The sequence below is a fragment of the Atractosteus spatula genome, chromosome 5 (assembly GCF_055471065.1).
Source record: "Atractosteus spatula isolate fAtrSpa1 chromosome 5, fAtrSpa1.hap1, whole genome shotgun sequence".
In the NCBI taxonomy this organism is placed as follows: Eukaryota; Metazoa; Chordata; class Actinopteri; order Semionotiformes; family Lepisosteidae; genus Atractosteus; species Atractosteus spatula.
Window position 1 is genome coordinate 59,590,939 of NC_142710.1, and position 18,645 is coordinate 59,609,583.

Sequence of the window (18,645 nt, forward strand, 5' to 3'; positions counted from 1 at the left end):
CGTAGAAACATGTTTGGTAATGTAAGAATAGTTTTAGCACAGCTCCTGATTTGTTTTGCTATGACCTAGGAAATACTCATAAAGCTGGGCTTTATATTTTTTTTAAACTGATTTCTTATAGTAGGTTAAATTGTCTTCCTTTCTCCCCACTCAATTCCATTACCCTCCATTTACATTCAAATTTGTCCCCCGCTTATTCAAAATTTTGAATTTATTGATAATAAACCACAGGAAAACCCACAAAATCCTCAGACGCAGGTTTTCTAGGTTTTCTGGTTTTCTGCTCAATGATGGGTGGCTGCCCTCTGGTGTCAAGGACAACGCATGACAATCACTGTGATTCTTGAAGCAGCCTGAAAGATTCTTGAGAGGAATAGAAAAGATCTGCAAAACCTGTATTAATCTACCAGGTATATTTAACATTTTATGCCACACTAGTTGGCCAAAGAGAGCTGCTCAATAATGTTAAACTTCAATTACAACAGAAAACCAGATGAAGCTCAATAGACAAGTTATTCTGGAGGTCAGTAAAAACAATGTTAATTATACTGTACTTCTATCACAGCTTGACAGAACCTTGAATTGCATTAGGTAATAGCACGACAATACCGTAAGCAGGTATATTTCTTTGAGTTTACCATGGTAAATTCAGATGGTAATTGTGAGCTTCAATTACTGTAGTTCTCTCCATTTTTGATTAAACTTTCACACTTGACTTACAATACCATAGTTTGTACTGTAAAGAATTAAAGAATGTGTGCAATTTGTCTCTTAGGAATGTTCACTTTAACAAGTCATGGGATCATAGTGATTTTATACTGTTAAAAAATAGTGCACTAATGTATGCTTTTTTGGTTTACATTTTGAAGAGCGTTAAGGCCAGATCTTTTTCTGCTTCTTTCACATTTCAGGCAAATGCAGGTACAAGGACAAACTTTTCAAACCAGGACAGACATTCTCCAGGGGATGTGACAAGTGTTACTGTCATGAAAAGGGATTCACTTGCTTCCAGTAAGTCTGGTATTGAGTACCCAGTCAAACACAGTATATCCACAGTATGCTCCAAGTTGTAAACTGAAATGCTTTAGAATACTGGCAATGCATTTGGCAGTCTTTGTTAAAAATGCCAGTACAAACCAATGATGGACCACCATATTACTACAATATATTGACAGAGCATGCAAAACAAAGTGAACAAGTTAGAAAGTGGGGTTTAAGAGACTTGTTCTGCAAGTGAAGGGTATGCAGCTTACCTATAACCTTACCCATACTCTGGCTTAATGGAGATCACTTAAAAAAAACCCTTATTTATGATGGTGTTTCTAAATGTTTCCACATTTGTGTGACTTTAAATACCCAATTAAGTTGTCTCCCTAATTCATTGACATTGTTATTTGCAGACCAATGATACCCACCTCCTGGCCAAACAAATGCCAGCGCATACGGGCAGAGTGTGGCTACCGGGTAGTCTACAGAAAAAACCCTGAGACCGAATGCAGACCTTACAGCTGGATTGGGTGAAGCTGTGCTGTTCTCACCAGGCTTACAAACAAACCTGTAGGTCTTTGAAGCCCAGTTTCCAGTACTGATCTCACAGAAAACTTTGATTTTACTTTTGAAGTTGACCAAGCAAGTAGAATTGTAATTATCGTAGCCGTTAGGACTCTGCTGCTCTTGGCAAGCAGCTGTATATTCTATTAATAAAGCAATTTGGGCTGTCCTTATATACAAGTATGATGTGTTGTTTTAAAGTTCAGCTGAGACTGTCCTAAACTGAACCTGAGATAATAGTGGGACTGCTATCATTTCTGTATGCAAAATAAGGTTACTGCATGTTGACAGCATGATGAGCATCTAGCATGACTTTTATAAGAACATCTGAATGTAACTGGCCTTATTAATTATAAGCATTCAACATGGTATTAAAAATATTTCCATACCTCAGACTTGAAATGGTTTGGTGTTCCACCCGAGAGACAACCGCTCGATAAAGCGGTTTTCTCTCTACAGTACACGCATTCCTGCTGGATTAGTAAAATGGTTTCATTGTGAGATAAGATCATAGCTAATTGCTAATTGATTTTACCACATTCTCAATGGAAGTGAAAATATGACAAAAATATACTTGAGTGCAATTTCTATGCTGCAGCAGTATACCTTATGGGGGAGATAAAAGCACTGGAATGGCCATATGAAACAATGTCCAAGTAAAACATAAAAGTTGCTGAACTGGAGATCAGTTAGACTGCAGAACTAATAATAAAAAGTATTGGTTTGCAGAGCTTAGTTGAAACAAGCAACATCAGGAAGAGAATTTGTGTCAATCTTCCTAACCTAAATATAAAGATTTTAATATCCAAACACCTAGAAGTAATGCACAGTAGCATGCAAATCTACAGAGGTAGTGTATGTTCCAGAGATTTGTGAAATCTGTAAGTGAAAATCCTGGAATACTGTCAAATAGATAAATTACTGGTAGTCTAATTTTATAGAGTACTTCCATATGCTGCACATGCAATCACTTGCAAATAGTACGAGAAAAAAAACAGGAGCACAGATGGTAATGCACAGGACTATTCAAAAACTGGTGCTGGTCATAAAATATTCATTTTTTCTCTTAATGAAATGGCTTGTGTGCCAGCACATGTACTGCAGGATTTTGTCCATCACTGCCTCTTGGGAAAACAGTCAATTATCACATTTTCAAACTATAACAAGACAGCAAAACCATAAACACTCTTCAAAGAAAAACTCTGCATTAAATTGTTTGACAAAACCAATCTTGATGTGCTCCGATAAATAGACCAACTGCTGCAAAGGTACAAAACATTCCAGTTCAGCAGCTCATTATTGGAATAACTGAACAATTTTAACAACTTTTCCATTATATTCAGGTGTATGCAGACACATTGGCTCTACAGGAAAGGGCTGGTTATGTTTGAAAGTTATGTCATTACATTATCAATAAAGACATTTCTTTTCTGGACAGTCCAAATTGTTATAGCTCTGTGTAAAAACTTAAAAATTCCAATTGAGCTCTTTATTTTGTTGACCAATCAACTGAACTAACAAGTCAATCTCAGGTTATTTATGCAATGCAATATTTAAAAAGCAAACTCCAAAATGGTCAGAAACTGAAAAAGAATTATTAAAAGCCAGTTACATAACAGAGCTCATCTGAAAACTCATGTGTGTGGGTCAGGGACTAGGGTTGGGAACATCTCACATCAGCATATGTGTTGGTTAGGCCTTAGTGCTGGTAACCCAAAAACCTTGAGAATTCTGAATTGCATCATGACACAATTGAGAAGAATAAAAATACAAAAACCCAGTAGAATTGTCATGTAATATTGTGAAATAATGCATCTTATGGTTTCAGTATTTCTGCATTAAAAAGTTACTAGAAAAAAATACCAAAACTGTCATTTTCAAAATATGATTGATTATCACCATGAGTATTTTATTATCAAAAATTATTACATATCTTCTTTTCTGGAAAGTCCAAATGGTTATAGCTCTGTGTAAAAACATGTTTTGACTTAAAAATGCAGTATCCTCTTTTAAAGTACTGTCTGTCAGGTACTACAATTGGAAAAAAACAAAAACAAAAAAAAAAGTCTGTCGATTCAGCGCAGTTTCCATTTCCTTCAGTTTTTAACCCTCAGAACGAAACTGGAAAAGGTGCTGGAAATTTAGTGTACTATATTTCTACCTACAGTATATAACACATTGATACATGTACACAATCATACATAATGGATTTAATTAAGGTGCTGGTATTTGGGTCACGGAGGTGTCTCAAAGTTGCTGAAATATTCCACCATGAGAACATTCATGTAACCAATAAGTACCCTTTTTCTACATCCATAGGAGATAGATGACCACATAACAAAAAGCCGAGGTGCTTGACTATATATATATATCATTCAGGCTAAATACAATAATCAAATATTAGCACCCATATTCTCTTTACCAATTAACAATTTCTGTACTGGTCATTCCTTTGTCAAAGAGGTAAAGAACAAACCCTCATTTGGATAAACCGTCATGATACCGAGTCAAATGGATTTGTCTTGTTGATCATGGGTGACAATTTTAGCATTTTCAATTGTCCCCAATACTCAGAGTACACCACTTTGGAATTTCCATGTACGCTGTTCAATCAAATGCCGAGGAATCTAATCTGTTCTGTTCGAAGCAGCACAAAAAAGAGGAGACAGCAGCTTTAATCCAAATAACCCTTTGCTTTTACATTGAACTGTGTAGGATGGCGTAGTTTGAGGTGGGGGGGGGGGGGGAGACAAAAGTTATTAATCTGAATTGCCAAAAACCTCCACATGAGAGGTTTCAAAAGAAACCTGTTCCCCCCCCTCTATCCACAATCATTTAAACATCTGGAAAGTTTGTAACAGTCACTATAAATTAAAAAAAAATCTATTTCCAATTAAAAAGATATTGAGGGACTCACAGCATGAATGTGTGGAAAAGATAAAAGTTTCACTGCAGCACCGTGGATTATAATGTTTGAACGAGTCATGTACTTTATAGCTAGCCTAGAATGGTTATAACTGAAATTAAAATTAGATAAATAAAAAAAATTCTAACTCCAGAATATTACAGTATAATTGTGTGAGAAAAAGCTGGCAATCATATGGAATGATCGTCTATAGGAGCTAATCTTCTCGTGCCGTCAAATTCCCCTGCATCTTTATAACCGATGATACAAATATATTTTTCTTTCAACTTTACATATAAAAACATTGTCTTTACTGCACGACTTGACTAATATTTTGGTTATAAACCAAATCATAGATACCTAACTGAAACTCCTTTGAGTTATTTCTGCTTTTTAAAGTACCTAAACAACAGGTACTTTCAATAACTTTGCATTATTTTTCTCTTTGTGCACTGTACATTTGTGGGAACAGAAGGATTTTATTTCAATTTGTATATGATCGTTTTCTTAATCCTTTGACATCATCAAGGCCCATGTGTACTAATGCCAAAAGGCTAAGTCTATGGGTCCTGGTTGCAATCCAGTCCTTGATCCTTGTTTATATTTCCCCAAAGACTCCACAGGTTAATTACATAATGTCTAATAGCTTCCCGACTGAGTCCTTACTCCGGATCCCTGGATTTGTTGGTGCTGGAATTGGTTGATGGTAGTCGTGCGTTGTTGGTAGTGCTGTGTTGGTAACACAGTCTGCCCAGAACTGCTAGGGCTTAAGGTTCGTAACCCAGACTGAGACAGTCTGGAGCTATGAGAAACTGAGGTTGGGTTAACTGAAGCAGCATTGGTGACTGTCAAAGCCACACCGGAATCTGTAGTAACAGTTTTAGAGTTGCCTTGGGATAACGGGGAGGCAGGAACTGCCATGGTCAGGCTATTATACAGGCCTGCCTTTAAAGGGCTCCCACTGAACGAATGCATGGTAATCCCAGAAAGATGTTGGCTGCTACTTGTATGCCGAGAATTTCCACTCAGGCTAGCCACAGACGAGTCCAAAGAGGAAGAGGAGGAGCTGACAGGGCTGGTGTAGGACGCAGACTGCTGGGGCACATCCTGGATTGTGGTCACTTGGGTCAGAGTGTGTGAAGACCTGTAGCCATGTCCAGGCGAAGGCAAGGAATGGCTGTAGGAGCTGCCGTGACCTCGGAATGGTGACATGTTCTGCTGGAGAAAAGCTGGCGTTTCAGCCTGGTGCCCATCAGAAGAAAGTGGCTGCAACTGCAGGATGCAAAGAACAAAAATAAGAATATTAAATGGTGGGCCTATAATGGCAAAAAGGAAATTAAAGTATGTTGTAATCCTTCAATAAGTATTTCTCTAACTAGATGCAAATGCCTCCATTAAAGAACAGCCTCACGGTCGTTAAACGGACACGTTACCTGGTGGCTGTATAGCGAGGGACTGTGACTGTATCTCTGAGGGCTGTGGATGGGGGATCCTTGAGAGCGGGAAACCGTCTGCATCTCAAAGCACTCGCCTTCATTGGGATCTACAAGAAAAACCCCAAATAAACCAGCGAAGTGAACCGACAGAACTCCTGCTCATGTTGACCACGATAATTAAAAACGGTGCCGCAGCTCCTACACAGGGAAGATTCTCACCGCAAATAAACCCACTTTAAAATTAAGTCATGTATTGCAAAACACCTGGATTTAGATGAACTGACACTTACAATGTGTTAGATTTAACACTTGAAAAGTGCGTGACAGCTAAATGGGTCTGCTTTATGATAATGGCTCTATCTAGAATATTTTATGACCTCTGAATAACCAGTGGTCTAACCTGAAGGCGCAAATGATATGAAATGTGAAACAGACAGTAGTAAAACTTTGAGAGTCAACAAAATATATATATATATGAACTGTCACAAGTTAAAGGTAAAAACCATGTAATGAATATAAATTACACTACAGCAATATTTTAAGAATTAAGAAATAAATTATCCAATTTTGACTGAATCGTGATTATATATTAAACATATTTTAAATCGAAGAGTATTCATAAATTCACCTAGAAGCTACAATTTTGAAATACCTACATGAACATAAAAATAGGATTCAAATTTCAAAATACATATTAATTCTGTTTTCTCGCACTAAAACATTTAAATTTCTACACCATAGTAATGTCTTTGTGATAGCCTCTTAGGGTAAAAAGAGGAAGAACTCAATTGTCTCAAGAGAGGTACTCCTAGCTTGATAAATGTGTTCTAACACTAAGTTGAAACAATGATTTTAATTACCACAGCGAGATGGGTGAGATCATACCATAATGAACCTCCTAGCAAGATATGGTCAGGGTGGTATGCCACACTAACCCTAAAAGATGCATACAAGTGCAGATAAAGAACACAACAAAGATATGAAATGCGTGACAGATGGCTGCAAGATTATAAGCAAAGTGGGAGAGAGAGCGACCGAGCGTTCGGCGTCAGCTTCGTTGCGAGCTCTTGCACACACCCGAGTCTTTGTCTCCCGAGCTGTACTCCGCTCGCTTCGGCGCCCGCTCCATCTTCATGCCTCGGAGGACCCTCTCCAGCACCCCGTGGCCCTCTCGCAGTCTCTCCACTAACGTGGGAACCATCCTGGCACAGGAGGCATCAGTGAGAGCAGTGCCACAAACCCACCCCCCCCACTTTGCTTCAAACCTCACGGGAGTTGGGAGCTGACCACCAGTTATTTTATCTGGCTGCCTGATTCACCCAAAAATTAAAATGTGAGCTTTTGAAATAGTTATGCAATACCAAAACATCACAATTGTAGGCTACATAGAACAAGTCATGCCTTTTTAGTTAATAACAAGCAAACTGCCAAAAGGGGAAGCTCAGTCCTATATGGGTCCCTTGCTTTTTGAACCAAGAATCCATTCAATAAACTGACAGCTCATTAACTATTCCAATAAATTGGCTTCCACAATTCGACTTGAAAATGTAATTAAAAACAGACAACATTTTCACTAAGCATCTGTTACTTTTACATAATTTCCAATCATGTGAACACATTTAGCCTCCTGAAAGAACCGTTCAATAGCAAGGAAGTAAAAGCTTTAAAAAGAAAAAACTGGACCATAGATTTAGTCTTGGGTATGCAAAGAAAACTCAGATTTGTCTTAGATGAAGTAAAGCCTGGTCTCAGCCTGCTCTTAATGACACCATTTCACCATTTTCTGGCTCTCTTACCAGTGGCTACCGATTGTGTCCTGGGTTTTGGCTTGCGAGTTGATGGGCTGGCCAGAGTTGGGATCAGGGGGGCTGATCTCCTCAATTTGGGGGATGGATGGGTGAACGGGGGAGGAAAAACTACTCTGAGGGGATACAGGAGTCCGCAAAACTGTCCTCTGGAGGCTGGGAGAGTCTGCATTGCTGCTACAAAGAGTGTTTGGTCTGGTCGGTGTGCCCACTGAATTTACGACCTCACTTGGGAAGCACTCCTTCACGCCTTGCTTCCGCTTTCTATATTCCAAGAGAGAGACCTTAAAGAAATAGAGGAAATGCACCATTTAGTACTGAAGCCCAAGGACTTGAATCTAAACAGGACAGTCCTATTATGCACTAGTAATGCTGAAAATATTGACAATGCACTGGTGGTATTTAAATTTCAAACGGAAATGTTTAAAAGTTTAAAAACAGAAATGCAGCCTTAAATATACTTCAGGCTAAGAATTCAACCTGAGGTGCATGTCAAGCAATAAGTACACTTCATAATGGACTTGCCTTCTTTTTCTGTGGTGGGTTATGAGGATGAGGGGGTGTCCCACTGTCAGGGTAACCATATTGTCTGTCTCCATAAGGTGACATCGAATCTTGACCTGGTTCAGACAGGAGGCACTGGCTTGTCCGACCAAAAAATGATTCTCCAGGCGAGAAACTCCCTTCTGATAGTGACTGTCTCCTGTCGCCGGCACAGCCCCTGCCTATTCCCTCTGTGAGGTTTCCTGATCCCAGATTAGCATTCAGTGGTGAACAGGCATATATGAGATTAAACTCCGTTCTCAGGGCTTGCTCTCTTGTCTGTGTCTGGCTATCCAGACTCCTGCCACCAAACACTGCATCAGACACCCCACTCAGAAGGCCAGGAGCACCCAGGGGATCCTGTACAGGAGCAAACTCCTCAGATCCTCCTGTGGCTGGGAGCACAGGGCTCTCCAGACTGGTAGAAAGGGAAAGCTCAGGATAAACAACCCGGGATGGATCAAAATCTGCTCGCAGGCAAGGCTGAAAAACAAAACAGATATTGTCAAACCTCCTGACACCTCATGGGTTTCCATTACTTAATATGTTAAACTGTGTTATGCAAGACAACTAGCTGGTAGCAAAAATGTTGTCTCTAGGAATTCAGTGAAAATAAACTAAACTGCAAAGTTCAGTGTTTCTCTTATGCTAATTTCTTTAAACGGTTATTTTTGAGGAACATTTGCTATATGTAGAGGGGAAAAAAGCAAGCTTTGCACAGCAAATATATTAGTGGCATCAACATTTCCATGCTTTATATTAGCAATTAAATTTACTGTATTTGTATATAAAAATAATGTATAAAATCAGCAAAATCGAAAACAAATACTCCAATAAATTTTATATTAAACATAGATACCACAGAAAATAGCATCTAGTACGCCTTATTCCGGTAGTAAACAGAATAAGCATCTTTTGAATTGCCAGAAAACAGCAATGACCTTAAGGAAACGTGTGTACAATTCAATGTTGGAAACTGAGTATTAGAAGCAAAAACTGTTTGAATTTTGTATTACTATTTCTATGTTACATGTATTCAGTATGTCCACAGAGCCTCTTCAAGTGCTTCATATTGAAAGATATGAAATGTGTAAAAAAAGATGATGTAACTGTACCGAAAGAGAAATAACTGTAAAACACAAGCACTGACCAAGCTAAACAGATAAACCCATCTTAAAGTATTCCTTCTTCAAACAATCCTTATTTTCATAACCAAATTTTCAGTATAAAAATTAGTACATTTGAATCAGAATGGCACATGCAGATTAATTTTCTGCAGACACTGAAAACCCAGTAGCTTGAAAAGAAGGACTTTAAATAAATATGCAGGACCTTTGATGTTTGCAGCAAAAATACATTCTCCTTTTCTCAACTAAAAATGAATAATCTATTAATTCAGTTTAAATCCATCAGAAAATAATTTCGATTATCGTAAATCTGCCCAAATCTGTGATTTTTGTGATTTTTTAACACCTATAATATTTATTTAACATGCTCTGAAACAAAATATACAGCAGCAGAACTATAAACACCCTAAAAGTCAATAAGAGCTGTTACCAGTTCTACTGAATTGCTTATAATACTGAAATTGCAGAACTTGCACATGTATTGCAATTTGTGAGCAAGTGACGCAAATGCTTGCATGAATGCTAAATAATTAAGGCTCCACTACAAATGTAATCACACAAAATCTAAGATGCAAGGTTTCGGGGGAATTCAGAATTTGTGCTCTGCCTTCTCAAAACCAGGTTCCCTAATGTTAAGCTTACTTTTTAGAGTCTCACAAACATACCCTTGCAGGGGGTAAAACCAGAGTATCCTACCAGCATTGTTTTTCAGAATGCCTGTGCTGGATTAAAACACAACACAGATTTAACAGGTAGACCTAACAGAAGAAACACTGGACTAAGGGAGCCTGGTTTTAGAACAGCAGGTAGCACTCTATTGAGAAAACGTTCAAGTCTGCTGTTCTTGATGCTCATGGACCCTCCCCCCCCCCAACACACAGTGTTGTACCTTAGCTCAGCGATGAAATGTGAATTTATCCATGCATAGATGTGTAACAGAAGTAAAGAAAACCATGCACTATGAAAAGACAAATAACAAGCCCCCAAAATTATCTGCTTTCTTGATTACCCCCTCCCAACTGCCTTACTACATTTATTTTCCTGTGGTTCTAAGCAAGATGCTGCGATAACTACCTCTGGTGACAGGGACTCGGGCCTATGCGCAGGGGAACTCTCAGGGGAGGATATGTTCTAGAGAAGGGAAAAGCAACTTGTTATTTTTTTAAAATAAAAAGTCAAGGCAGCAAATAAAAGCAAAAAAAAGGAAGATAATGCCACAGCTTTTGAAAGCAAAACGAAAATTATTTGGTTAGAAATCACTTTTTGAACATGGAAATAAAGCAAAGCTTAATACCTATTTAGTGATTCAAAGGCACATAGAAAAGCCAGTGGAAATACCACAGACTTAAAATTCAGAAAATATAGCACATAAATTGTTTTTGCATCGGTTCTTAATTTTAACAATCAATTTTAATAAACCTAAGACTTTTATGGCTTGGAATGTAAAAAGTAGTTCAATATTTTAATTGGCAAATTAAAATTGGATACAAACTACATTTTTGTATTGCTTATTAACCAAATTCTCCAAAGCCGTGGCATAATGTTAAGCAAATATTTAAAAAGTAGATAAAAAAGAAAATTTAAAGTTGTTTAAAGTAATTGCATTTTTAAAGGCGTAAAACAATGATAATGCATATAATGAAAATAAATATGATAATCTAATCTGATATGAAATTAAACAATGGGCATTCTCCCCCAGTATGTATTTCAGAGTATTAATATAAAGCTACCCCCCCACTAAACTAACAAAATATTACAAACACAGCCTTTTCGATCTTGTTTTTGTTTTAACATCTCATATCAATCCAATCTTAAGGAAAATAACTGCAATTAGATTAAAGGGCCCATAAAACTGACTTCAGCTGAAAAGCAAGTTTTCAATGATTCAGCATGAAAATTAAACTGAAACTGGCGAACAAAAAAGTCATAAGCAGTATAAATTATAATATAATTACAAATTAAAATGTAATAAAGCAGGATGTGCTGGTAAGTGTCAGTCTGGTAATTAAAAAAACATCAATTTAAGATTTGCATCTTTAATATACTGTATAAATTGTAATGCAGAGCTACCCAGACAAGAATCTTCTGTTTAGATCTGTCTTGGCATTTCTGTCCACAAAATGGTCAAGTTTTAGAATTCTTTCCCCACCTTTTGCACATCAAAATGAGAAGGATAATTGCACTTATTGGAAGTATATTTTTTAAATTCCAGAGCAAAATTACTTCTGAAGCTTATTAAAAAGATATGGCAGAAGTGTGGTGTACACTGAAGGATTCATCACCTGAATAAACGTTTAAATCCAGTCTCTTTGTACATGAAGCTTAATAACGATTAATATGCTAGGGAAGAATAAAAAAATAAAACTAAAAGAACTGTATTTCCCTACTACAGATCCCTATTTGTGGTCATGAAGGTACATCTTTTTGCATGTGTAACTGAACTCCATTATTCCTACAACTAATACTTCTAGTGCACCATTACATCTAATACAAAATAAACTCTGCCACCTGATAAATATTCCCCAGATACATATCAAGTTAAACATTAATCCCACCTCCCCCTGAATACCGCTGTTAGTAATTGCCTGACAACACCTGGCTGCTTTAATTACCTCAAACTGTAATGGGGTATTACAGCGACTAGCAGAATGGGAGTGAAGGGGAGAGTATGGGAGACTGTATCCATTGCGCCTCTCTTCTTCATCCAACATGAGAGCGCAGGATGCAGCCAGCAGAGGGCTCATGGTGTCCGAGGAGGGCGGGGGTGGGGTGATTGGTGACAGCGGCTGGAGCAGGTCTGCGGCGTTCACCTCTGGGGTAAACTTGGATTTCCGTTTCTTAAAGGGGGCTGACAGTTCTTAAGAACGTAAAAAAAAACAAAAGAATATTTTACACTCCTCAGGGAAATAAAAATAAGGAATATGCATGTGAGAAAACATTCAAATAGTTTACTATTGTATTAACACTAAAACAATGATGCAGAGCCAAGAAGTATTCCCTGCCATGACGCACAGTATCCAACTAGGCTTTCCTCTGAACAAAAAGGCTTTCACAATGGGCAAGTTTAAAGAGCATGATACAAAAACTGAAACTAAAAACAGATGGTAGAAAGCTATGAGAATCCCTTGAGCAGGGTAGGCCACTAAAAAGTTTGCTAATGCTTCCAAAAAGGAAAAAAATAGTAATCCTGTTGCCTATTATTCTAAAAAAAAGAACAAGATGTAATTGCAGAAGGTTTAAACACTATTAAGCCTCACATACCTGTGTCACCCGAGTTGGAACTGTTACTGCTGATGCTACTACTTTGGTGTGAGGAGTTTGATTCTGTCCCGTTCTCTGCATTCTTTGAAGACATGCCTTCATCCAAAGCTTGCTTGATCCAACGCTATAAAATTTTAATTTGTCATCATAATATACATTTTAATCATCTAAGCAGACATTGTGGCACAGTTTATGCTCAAAATATCTTAAATCATTGTTCCATTTTCACACAATTCTATGACATTTAAAAATAAATGAAGATGGACATGCAAATGCACAGCATGGTGATGCAGTGGTTAGTATTGGTGCCTCACAGCATTGGGGCCCTGGGTTCAATTGCAGACTGATAGGTTAATTGGTTTCTGGGAAAACCAGCCCCGGTGTGAGTGTGTGCATGCTTGCAAAGTAAATCTTAATAGATGAATGGAAAATCAGATCTCTGTTGAACATTTCAAGTTCCTCAGATCAAATCAATATGCTACCATAGGTATTACACAAGTGCAAAACCAAATAAATAAAATAAAAACATATTAGAGGCCACATTGATACCATTATTTATTAATATAATAACATATTATAACTGTGTGTCACAGAATGTTCCTAACTCAAATTTTTCTCACATTTCCTTCCAAACATTTAAGACTGGGGAAAAGTTTTGTAGATAACAGTTACAAAACAAGAAACTCAAGTTTTTAATGGGAGGGTTCTATTTACTATTTTCTAAATAGGGTGCTCCAGATTAAGATGCAGTTAACACAAGGATAAAACTGCACACAGAAATAGGAGTTCCTAACTAAATCTTACACCCCTCAAGTTTTGTTCACTCTGTTCACCCCCACTTTTAACCATCCTGCCACTGGAGAAGACAGAATACAGTCTATATTTGCCACCAAGATGCACCAGCATGAAATCTCACCCCATGCAGCTGAATGAGGCCTGTCCAAACTTTTTTCCCCTGTGTGTAGCCTCTATTCACCTGATTCATCATCATAAGCAGGATGCACTGCTCATCATCACAGAGCAGTAATGTGTAATGGTAATCATTTACAGATGTGCTGCACAAAAACTGGTTTTAACAGGTTTAGACACTCCGCTCAAGGGACTCACCTTTTTAAAGGAGCCGTAAGTGCCATCCACGATAACAGGACGCCTGCGTCTCTCGGGAGTGAATGGTGAGCCGAAACGAATGTAGTGTTTGGGGGTAGTGCAGATGAGAGGTGAGTGGGTGAGACCAGGAAGCATGTTCAAAGTAGTGGCCAGCACTGTCGGGTCTGTGGTAATCCGCAGAGGTCGGTCAATTGGACATTCAGGCTTCTCCATTACCTTATCATTTAGCCATTCAGTAACCAGGTACTGCAAAAAAGGAGGACATCAAATATAATTTTTATTTCTGTGAACTTAGGAAAAAAGGCAAGCAATTTGTGTGCTCGCTTCTTCACGGTCATCCTGCATTCAAAAACTAATTCTGTGAGTCAGAAGCAGGAAACGCAGGAAAGGCTAAATTATGAGATGCTGATATTGGAATATTCATGCTAGAAAGTATTATGTGTAAGACCAAGAAAAGTATTGTTTTCTCAATTTGTTTTCAAAATGGTTAAAAAAAAACCTAAATTATAGTGACTACATGCCGGAAAAAAAGGCAAACTAAGTGCAAAGGAAAAAAAATCAAGCCCAAATCAGAAAGAGACATGCAAACACATTTTACCTTTTTAGTCTTAGGATAGCGCAGGTTTCCTTTGTTTCCCAGCGCTCCAGAAGCTGCACCTCCTGTTCCGTCTGAATCTGGGGGCTGACCACTTGTCAAAACCCCCTCGGCGGCCCCAGGTTCAGCCCCAGGACCCCCAGGAATGCCCTCCTCTGACACCCCCTGGCTATGCTCCGCTGCCTGCTGTGCCAGGGCCTGGCGCTGGCGCCGGGCACGCTGGGAAGAACTGGAGCGGTAACGGGACATGCGGCTCTTGGGCCTCGGCTTCGAGGTTTTGGCTGGAGCTGGCTTGGCAGGAGCCTTTTCCACTACGGGAGTTGTTTCCTGGGGAGGGAAAAGAAACACAAGGAGTAAAAGCAGGTGTTACCTCAACTTATCCATCCATTCGTTTCCCCAATCGCTTCTTCCAATTCAGGGTCACAGGGGAGCCGGAACCTTAGCCAGCAAGGAACAGCCAGCACGGGACACCAGTCCATTACAGGGCAGACACACAGACAAGCACACACTCAAACCAGGGCCAACTGTCTCGGAAGCAAAACTGGGGAAAAAACCGGAGCATCCAGAGGAACTTTGGGTGAGCATACAAATTACAAGCAGATAGCACCCAAGGTCTGGAATTGAATCCAGAGCAAGCAATGCTAACCACTGCCTCACCGTGCCACCCTCCTAAACGTCAACTCCCTTAACTTTTCTGCATTTGGTCATTTGTTATGCATCTACGCTTTGTTTTGATTAACACTACAATGACTACAATGTAACACAAATAATGAATGTATTTTGTAGCATAGCTGATGTTCGTGAAATCTTTAAAGAGATGTACTATGTCCAAAATGTAGTTGCGATGACAGTCACTAAAATTAGAATCACTGTGGAGAGGTACATTTTTTTCCTTAAATTACTTGTTTGAAAAATAAGCTGCATCCTCTTATGAGAATACCTACCAGAAAGTGACTGTCAATGCAAAAAATTTAGAATCACACCTTGCGCTTATTGTATCTTGGGTCACAGGAGTCAACCCAGTCGGCACACATGGGGAGAAAGAGGAAGTGTAGGCAGCCTCTTTTGACCTGTCCACCTTTGAGCTTTTAACACATCATAGGCTATGCATCCCCATGCAAAGGTGTGATCCTCAGTAACTGCACAACAGGCACCAAGGAACTCTCTAGGTTTGCTGAGCTGAGAGAACCCTTTCCGGCTAATCCCACCCCTTAACCTGGTGGCACTCAGCCAATTATGATCAAATACTTAAAAATCAGATATTTTGTGGGATGTGCAGAAGCATTCATTAATGTTCAGAAGCACAACAATAACAGAAGAGAGCGGGCACTCACCATGTTGTAGGAGGAACGGCGTGTGCTGACTCCAACCCCACTGTTCTGGGGGGGCTGTGTCCCACCTGAAGGGATGCTGGTATCCTCGGACTCAAGGGTTTCCAGTTTAGGCTCCTCAGCCACTGGTATGACTGGACTGGAAGTTGCACCAGAAGCAGTGAGGCACCTGTCCTGGCTCTGAATATTCCTTTTTCTCCTTTTCTCTAAATTCTCAAAAACATGCATGATTGCCTCTGCCTTCCGGTCTTCACGCGACTGAAATCACAGAGAAAATGCAAAACAGGGCTTTTGAAACAGCAGGAAAGGATAATTAGCAGGAGTCATGAACACTTATAAGATTTAAGAAAGGCTTAGAATTGAGAGGAGGACTTTTGGGTCATCTAGATTGTTTCTAACTGCTAACTGATCTGAGGATCTTTCAGGTGTTCCTTAAAAGACTCCAGTCAGAAATGAAAAGAAAATGTGCTACAAACTACATAAATCTAAGTAAATATGGAAATTCCTGTTCGGCTCATGTGTTAACAGTCCCATTTCAGACTATAATTTAAATAACTATAATGTTGCAGAGTTAACACTTAGGTGTGCCTGAAAATCTTGCAAAATTGGGAAAAGTGGTTGGGTTTAGGGGAATTACAGATTAATTTAGCAAGTGCTGCCAGGGTACCGTGAATAACTGGTTTTACTATTCAAGTGTTTTGTTGTACCCCCTTTTATGTTATAAGGCTCTATTCTCATCAATTGTGGCCTCTTTGCATTCAACTAGCTTCAACTCACTTCACTAAAGAAGTATTATCAATTATATTACAGCATATGAGAGATCGGCAGTTTTTGCTTAACACGCTGTCTCAGATGTATGTATAATTTTATTTATTGATTCCACAAAATAATATGTAGATTACTCTGAAATCTAAGGTATACGTCTCAGATCAAATGTGTATATTTATGTTTTTACTCTCAACAAACCTCTGTGTCACTTGTTCCAGTAATGGTGCCCTGGGGATCTTTGGAATCGTTTGGGTCCTCTGGCTGCTGGTTACTGTTTTCGTCCGACATGCTCCCCTGGTTTCCCACCTCAAGCTCTTTTCGCCGGGCTTTCCTGCGCCTGGTCTCTGCCCCCACCTGGGCGGGCACTGGGGGGAGGGGTGGGGGAGGAAGCAACTCCATTGGGCTCAAGTTGTGTTTCTGCACTGGGCAGTTCTGGTTCCCTTTGTGGCAGGCACAATCCACTTTATAATTACTGCATTCAAAAAAATTAAACTTTTGTCAATTCAAATTTTAAAGAGTTCATAAAACAATACTACGTAATGATAAAAAATAATGCATGGAAAGGGTAAGTTATATATTCTTGTCCTGGAGCTAATACAACCAAATCATGTGAACAAGTGAAATTTTAAGGTAAAATTAAATACAGAGATCCATAAATGGTAAAGAACGTTCCGCCTTTCAAAAGATTCTCTCTAATAATGTTTGCCTAAACCAAATACTGTCAACATTGTTTTGCCCTCCTCTATTCTTCTTCTTTACCTTTGAGCAGCGTCTGACACCGTTGCGGACACCACCATCTCTCTCTGTCCTTGAATACTCTGGTATTGCTCTGGCCTGGACCTTTTCCTCTCGCTCTGATTGTTCCAGATCTCACAGTGTGGCTCTCTCCACCTCTCTCTACAGGTGTTTCCAATGGATTAGTGTCTGGACCTTTTCTTGTATCTCTCTCTGCACTGGTTCTTTAAGATACTCGATTATTTTCTCATAAGTGGTAAATGTCCAACCAATTATATACCAATGGTGGACTGATCTTCCTCTCATTTCCCTTGCTGTTAGTCAAATCTGGGGGCGGTGCAGTGGCTCTGTGGCTAAGGATCTGCGCCTGTGGCTGGAAGGTTGCCTGTTTGTATCCCGCGGCCGGCAGAGGAATCCTATACTCCTACTATAAATGGCTGACCCTGCACTCTGACCCCAGGCTTCTCTCCCTGTCTCTGTGTCTGTGTGTCTTAGAGCAAGTTGGGGGTATGCCAAAAAAGACAAATTCCTAATACAAGAAATTGTATATGGCCAATAAAGTGATCTTATCTTATCTGACATTTCTTCAGGGACATCTACTGTCATTGCCTCTGGAGCAATCCAAACTCAATCCAAAAATGACTTCCTCTACTTCCCCTTTTCTTCCACCCCACTGATGCCACACCTCTCCCACGTGTAGCATAACCTCATGACACACCCCATGGCAAGGATACATCCTTTCCTAATAACCTACTCTCCTGAAGGCCTAGTTCAGGCCCTTAAACTTTCTAGACTGGATCAGAGGAACATTTTGCTGGCATCTGTGTATCAGTAATTAGCTCTTTCAAAATCTCTGCAGACTACCTTATAATCTCTCCATCACGTTTGTGCCATGCACCTTTAAAATAACTCACTATCTCTATACACATCTAACTCAAGATATAACCTGCCAAACTCTCCTCTAAGATACCCTATTCCACTCACTTATCTCCCTTTCCTTCATATCCTCTTCACTTGTCACCTAGAGTTACCTTCCTCTCAACCTTCTGCACCTTGCAAGTGTTCTCCTCCCATACCTCCTCACTTCTGAACCAGCTATCTGTGGACATCAGGACTGCAACATCACCTCTTTATGTCACCTTGGATTTAGCATGAGCTAAATCATTATACTAGGTCATGATTCTACCATGGTGGCCTTAAGGAGAACAAACAAATGGTAATGGCTACTGAACTATAAACATAATGTCGTCTGAGCATTTTAACAAAAAAGGACATGGCAGCTGATCTTTGTATTTGTGGCACACAAACATATAAAATAGACTTTGATCTGGGGATACAGTAATTGTTTTTAATAATTAAAGTGTTCCGTTCTCCTTCCACCAATTTGCACTTAACACCAGCACTGTTTTGTTTTATTTGTTAAACCATGAAATCTGAAAAACTGGGATTAATATTTTTTAATATTAATTAAAAACCACCTT

General features: G+C 39.2%; 1 protein-coding gene across 1 annotated transcript in view; it reads right to left on the bottom strand.

Moving 5' to 3' along the window:
* Positions 1-3,434: 3,434 nt before the first annotated feature.
* setd5 (SET domain containing 5) overlaps positions 3,435-18,645 on the bottom strand; it is a 41,361-nt gene continuing 26,150 nt past the window's right edge. The window contains exons 12-23 of the mRNA XM_088917235.1: positions 16,628-16,901; positions 15,665-15,919; positions 14,334-14,657; positions 13,736-13,981; positions 12,629-12,752; positions 11,980-12,224; positions 10,442-10,498; positions 8,223-8,723; positions 7,689-7,981; positions 6,970-7,094; positions 5,890-5,999; positions 3,435-5,728 (exon numbers count right to left, since the gene is read on the bottom strand). Coding sequence (XP_088773361.1) covers positions 5,096-5,728; positions 5,890-5,999; positions 6,970-7,094; positions 7,689-7,981; positions 8,223-8,723; positions 10,442-10,498; positions 11,980-12,224; positions 12,629-12,752; positions 13,736-13,981; positions 14,334-14,657; positions 15,665-15,919; positions 16,628-16,901 — 3,187 coding nt within the window. The 3' untranslated portion in view covers positions 3,435-5,095. The remainder of the gene's footprint in view (positions 5,729-5,889; positions 6,000-6,969; positions 7,095-7,688; positions 7,982-8,222; positions 8,724-10,441; positions 10,499-11,979; positions 12,225-12,628; positions 12,753-13,735; positions 13,982-14,333; positions 14,658-15,664; positions 15,920-16,627; positions 16,902-18,645) is intronic.